Source organism: Dendrobates tinctorius, unplaced genomic scaffold (assembly GCF_039654945.1).
Source record: "Dendrobates tinctorius isolate UK_male_01 unplaced genomic scaffold, ASM3965494v1 ptg000059l, whole genome shotgun sequence".
Lineage (NCBI taxonomy): Eukaryota > Metazoa > Chordata > Amphibia > Anura > Dendrobatidae > Dendrobates > Dendrobates tinctorius.
Genome location: NW_027361727.1, coordinates 18,529,056 through 18,535,055, shown reverse-complemented (window position 1 = coordinate 18,535,055; position 6,000 = coordinate 18,529,056). Strand labels below are relative to the sequence as shown.

General features: G+C 40.3%; 1 protein-coding gene across 1 annotated transcript in view; it reads left to right on the top strand.

Moving 5' to 3' along the window:
* The first annotated feature begins 216 nt into the window (after positions 1-216).
* ACTN3 (actinin alpha 3) overlaps positions 217-6,000 on the top strand; it is an 82,198-nt gene continuing 76,414 nt past the window's right edge. Inside the window, exon 1 of the mRNA XM_073578493.1 lies at positions 217-543. Coding sequence (XP_073434594.1) covers positions 412-543 — 132 coding nt within the window. The 5' untranslated portion in view covers positions 217-411. The remainder of the gene's footprint in view (positions 544-6,000) is intronic.

Here is a 6,000-nt window from a genome sequence, read left to right as displayed (position 1 = left end):
TCTTTTAAAAATTGATATTACTAATGTGACCGGCCGCAAAATAAGTGTAATAACCCTATAAAAAACTTTCGTCCAAACTTTCATGAGGTCTGAACTCATAGGGCAGATGATCGAAGGAGGGGTTTTGTTAGACCACCCACTCACCATTTATGGGTGCCTATGTGACCACATGGTACTCAGCTAATGGTACTTATGGGCAATAGGTCACGTGTATTTTTTTTGACCAGGGACGGCAGGCTGGTAAGGAGGAAGCAAGCAATTTGAAGAGGGGATTCCTGGGTTAGATCTCCCAACTACCTACTACTGCAATACATTTCTTAAGCCACTACCTGCTGGCCGGGGGCTGCAGGAGCCTTGAAATTCAAAGCCAAGAATAATTAAAGAGCGAGCAAGGGAAGGGCGAGCGCAAAGATGACGGCCATTGATCCACATCTACAATATGCCAATTCATACACTATTACAGAAGAAGACTACATGCATCAGGAAGAAGACTGGGATAGGGATCTTCTCCTAGACCCTGCGTGGGAAAAGCAGCAGAGAAAGGTAATATCATGTGGATTTTTTTGATGCACCGATCATATATTTCTTAAACTTCCTATTGTTTTGAAACAGTTTGTTGCTTTTAAGAAACAAAAATCTCCACGTTTACCATTATCGGGTAAGGAAACAACGACGGCAATAGTAGTAGTTAGCACTGCGGCAAGGAAGCCATCCGGCTGGCTTCCTTGTGTGTCTAGCAAGTCTGCCCAGCTGGCCCCTGAACAGGTGCTCCCCACCAGAGTTCTCCCACCCTACACACGCAGCTCAAGATGTTCCACTGATGCTTTTTTTGGAAGGAGTGGGCTCAGCAAGAGTGATGGATTGTTTTTCATTCTCTAACCAGCCCCTTCATTTTAGTTTGGAGAGCTGCAAGGTGATCCTTGCAAGGGAGGGAGACGTAGGGGGTCGGGGAAGGAAGCCCACATCTGTGGTTTTGGGAGCAGCTGGTCCCTTGTAATAACCCTGGTATGGATGATGCCTTATAGGTTGGTGACATTTTCAGTAGACGGTGTCATCATTATGCGGAATGTATGAGGAGAGCGATCAGGTGGCACGGTGGAGACTTTATGGTTGGGATATGACTTCAACGTACAGATATAGAGGCGAGCACGGTTATCGAATCTCTAATGACATCAGTCTAGTCACTTTATCTGCCCATGTCATAAATGTTTGGAATGGCATGAAACAGTGTTTGCTTTATATCAAATGGAGGGTGACCTCTAGTTTTCCATGGCCATAATCAATATTGTGCTTGTTGGCAGCCAAAGACAGCCAACGACTGGGGGGGGGGGGGGGCTACAAACATCTCTAACGCTGGACCATTTTCAGGATGTCCGGATCGCCAATAAATCACAAATTAGTGATCTGAAATACATGGCTACAGACAAGAATCGCTGCTCTAGGATCTGTATACATAAGTATTAGAATTAGCAAATGAAAACATCAGTTTACCCAAAATAATAATAATAATAATACAAAAAAAAACTCAACAATGATAAATATTGTAATTTATACTATATTAGTATAGATTAATTTCCACAAAAAAAATCCGCAATTTGCCTAACTCAGGAATTTATGAGATACATAACGTATAATAGTAAAAAAAAAATGATGACCAGGGAAAATGATCATTTCTAAGGAAAATAAAAGCAAACATTCAGAGAAAGCAATATGTGGTCTAAAAAAAAGTTAATTGAAGATATATGAATGTTCATTTTTTAACAAAGAATAAAACAACACTAAAATTCCTTTACCTAAAATTAAAAAAAAAAACTATTTAAAAATATAAAAAGATAAAAGCAGCATTAATTAAAAAATGCATTTGAAGGCATTTAGAATCCATGATCCCCAAAAAAATCACCAAATGTAAACCTCCAAAAGAAGGCAGCACTACTATCTAAATCGAATGAAAAAGCATTTTATTTTGCCCAAGTACACAACGTTTCAGCAGGGTGTGTAGGGGTCTTCTTTATGCAATATAGTGGTGCCCCAATTATATAGTGCATATGTACATGTATCCCTAATTAAGCACCACAGCACTTTTTTATCTATGGATATATGTATGCAAGTACTATATATACACACACACATATAAATATATATATATATATATATATATATATATATATATATATACAGCATATGTAATGTATATATATATTTATGTATGCAAGTACTATATATATATATATATATATACAGCATATGTAATATATATATATGTGTATATATATATATATTTATTTATTCAGCATATATACATGTAATTAATATAAACCACTTTGGTGATTCACTCCTCTATTTAAATGCTATTTTCCACCACCGTATTTCTCTAAAAAAAAGGCCTATATACACCAGACTATAATACTAGTGTACTAGTATTAAATCTATTTTATTTTTCAGCTTCTGAATTTAGACATTTGTGTACGAGCAAGCATGTAATTAGACTGTAAAATTAACCTTCACTGACAAAAATCTCTTTATTGTTTTTTTAAGTAAAATCCAGATTTTGACTGTAAAATCAGACTACAAAAAGGATTATTTGTAGTCAGTAACCATAGAGGGACAAGTGTGTAATGTCCATGGTATAGAGTATTACAGTAGGTATTCCTCTCTCGTTAGTGGCTGTCATGGAGCTTTCGTCCTGCTGTTGGTTGGTTACCCCTCTGTAGGCGGACATGCCACCCATACAGATGCCACAGGACAGCAATTCATTATGGGCCATTGCGATAATGTTTCAACCATGGTGTGAACCACTGCAGTCAGGTGACCTGTCATCCATATGGACAAGGCTATAATTGTGGTTCATTTCCTTTCAGATAAATTTAGGCCAAAACAAAAGTTTGAAATGAAATGGTTTTCTAAAAGATATGCTCTTGTTTTTAGAAGAACACATTTCAAACGTGTGGTCCTTTAGATGAGCCCTGCAAGGGTTTCCCTTGGTAGGCACATATGACTCAAAAGAACATAGTGATAAGTAAAGTGTGCCATAAGAGTGTCATCATTATGGTGGTCATACACGCTAGATAAGAGAAGTTTGATAGCTGAACGACCATTGAAAGAATGATTGGTGAACGATTACACCGATGCAGCCACACATTTTACTCTGTGTTGGCTGTCACAGTCGTCCAACCTGGCCATACATGTTCACTGATCAATCCTTCCGGGAAAATCTTTCAACAGAAAGATCTTTCGTCCAATTATCAGATGAAAAAAAATCAATCTTGACCAACTTAATTTCAGACTGTGGCAGTGTATGATCGGTTGGCTAAAATAGCAGCTCACTCGTCATGAAGAGGTAAAATGCAAATAACTTATTAAAACTCCTCTCCATTCTCAAGAAAGGAGGAATTTTTAATTCCATCGTGTAGTGCTTTTTGCATAGATTACCGGTTCCTCTGCAGTCGATCAGCGGTAACTGATCTCCTAGGCAAGGAGAGCGCGCTTACGAGCTATTTGCTGTAGAGCTTACAAGCGCTTCTCTGAAGTTGGTCTCATCACTGGATCATGCTAGCTTCTTCCCTGCGCTTCTTGCATGCTGCAGGAGTAAATCTGTCTCTACTTACATTAGGTAAGAGCACACAGATCGAGCTATAGGTGCAACTATGCTGCTGGTCCCAACCGACAATCATCAGAAGTACATTGCCCCCAGCAAGCACGAAGCCGGGAGGCAGGGGAGCATTTTAGGCCTGAAGATCAGTTACAGAAATAGCTAAGTACAGAGGTCAGAGGAGGTGATACCTTGTCTAGCAGAAATTTCTATCATATCCTATGTATTGTGAGGAAAGAGGGAGACACAAGCGCAATATAGGGTCTTATCCCACAAATAAAGTAAAGCGGTTTGACAAAAAACTGCTCACCTGGTAGTAGGTATTCAAAGCATGTATAGATAAGGGCTGCTGCAGATCCACAAGTCGGTCACCGACTATCTGAAACAGAGCTCTGCAAAGGAATACGTGGATTTCGTCCGCGCAGCCCAAATGATGAAATTCCAGAAGGTTAATAAGGTTTGACAGTGGTTTATTCTACGCGTTTCAAGGTTTTTTGCAACCTCTTCTTCAGGAAATACCACCAGGTGGTATTTCCTGAAGAAGAGGTTGCAAAAAACCTTGAAACGCGTAGAATAAACCACTGTCAAACCTTAATAATCTTCTGGAATTTTATCATTTGGGCAGCGCGGACGAAATCCACGTATTCCTTTGCAGAGCTCTATCATATCCTATGGACATGCAATGAATGTCTTTTGACTTCCTAATTTGCAATACAGATCATAAATGTGCCTAAATCAGTATCAGACAGTCAGCCGCCATTTCACCTCCACTTTTACAAATGGATGTGCAAGATGAAATGGTGTAAATTCTTGTCAAAATCTTGAGATCAGAGAGGAACTTTTCTGTTTTTTGTTTGTCTTCTTTTAACCTCCACTTGGTTCAATAATGGGAAACAGTTCTAATACAGCCGCTACCCATCTCTTTCATCTATATCGTCTCCCCTCCCCTTCTTCAACACATCTGGCGTACATGCCAGTGTTACTAGTGTGTTGATTTTTTTTAACCGTTTTTAATAGCTGTGTGAACATTGTAGGCAAAATATTATGCTTTGGACAGCCAGACCTATTCTACAGCAGTCCCACAGACAATGAATGAATGGAGCACAGGTTGTCCATGTGTACCACCACTCCATTCAAACAGGGCTGAAGAGCCTGGTTCCCATCTTCAAGAACCTCTTCCTCGAGATTGCTGAGGGTCCCAGAGGCCGGACTCCCAGTGATCCTTAATTACACAGGTATACAAAATTTGGGTTCATGAAAATTGTTTCAAATCCAACCACTGATTCTTATCTTTTCTTATGCCCTGATTTAAAAAAAAAAAAAAAACACTTCCATTTTTAACCATCACGTATTGATTAAATTACGTACAAGCAAGATGAGCAAGAAAAACATTTATGGTAGCCAAAAATGTACTATATATATATATATATATATATATATATACTGTATATATATGTATTAAAAATTCATTCTGCAACTTTATGGGAAATTAGTTTTGGCGCCTTTTGCTTTTCTCTTCACTGCGTCTCTAGATATCTTTTCTCTTAGGCTGAGTTCACACGTGGCGTTTTTTTCGCATTTCGGCGGCGGTTTTAACTGCGCGATTTTGCATTCCTATGGGATTCCGCAATGCTGTGCTAATGCTGCGGGTTTTACCGCGGCGGAATCGCTTCGCGGTAAAAACCGCAGCATGCTCATTAATTTGCGGAATCGCGGCGATCCCGCACCCATAGGAATACATTGTTCCGCTTACTTCCCGCATGTGGCTGTGCACACCATGCGGAAAGTAAGCAGAACAATTGCGGATGGTACCCACGGTCCGGAGGAGAGGAGACTGTCCTCCGGGCTTTGGGTACCATATCCCTGTAAAAAATAGAATTTAAAATAAAAAATATTGTTATTCTCACCCTCCGACGTCCCGCGCAGCCTTCCCGCTTCTCTCCACGCTCTCGTTCCCAGTAGTCCTTTGCGAAAATGCTCGCGATGACGTCCCTTCTCGCGGGATCGCGAAGTCTCGCGGTCATTCGTGCGACGTCATCGCGAGACGTCGCGATCCCGCGAGAACTGACGTCATCGCGGGCATTTTCGCAAAGGATTACTGGGAACAGCTGCGCGGGACGTCGGAGGGTGAGAATAACACCGTTTTTTATTTTTTTTTTACATTCTATCTTTTACTACTGATGCTGCATAGGCAGCCTCAGTAGTAAAAAGTTGGTCACACTCGTCAAACACTATGTTTCTATGTTTGACGAGTGTGACCAACTTGTCAATCAGTTCTCCAAGCGATGCTACAGATCGCTTGGAAAACGCTAGCATTTTGCAAGCTAAATACGCTTGCAAAATGCTAGTTTTTCCGCGGGAAAATCGCGGGAATTTAAAATGCGATTTTCCCGCGGACTGGAATTCCGGAA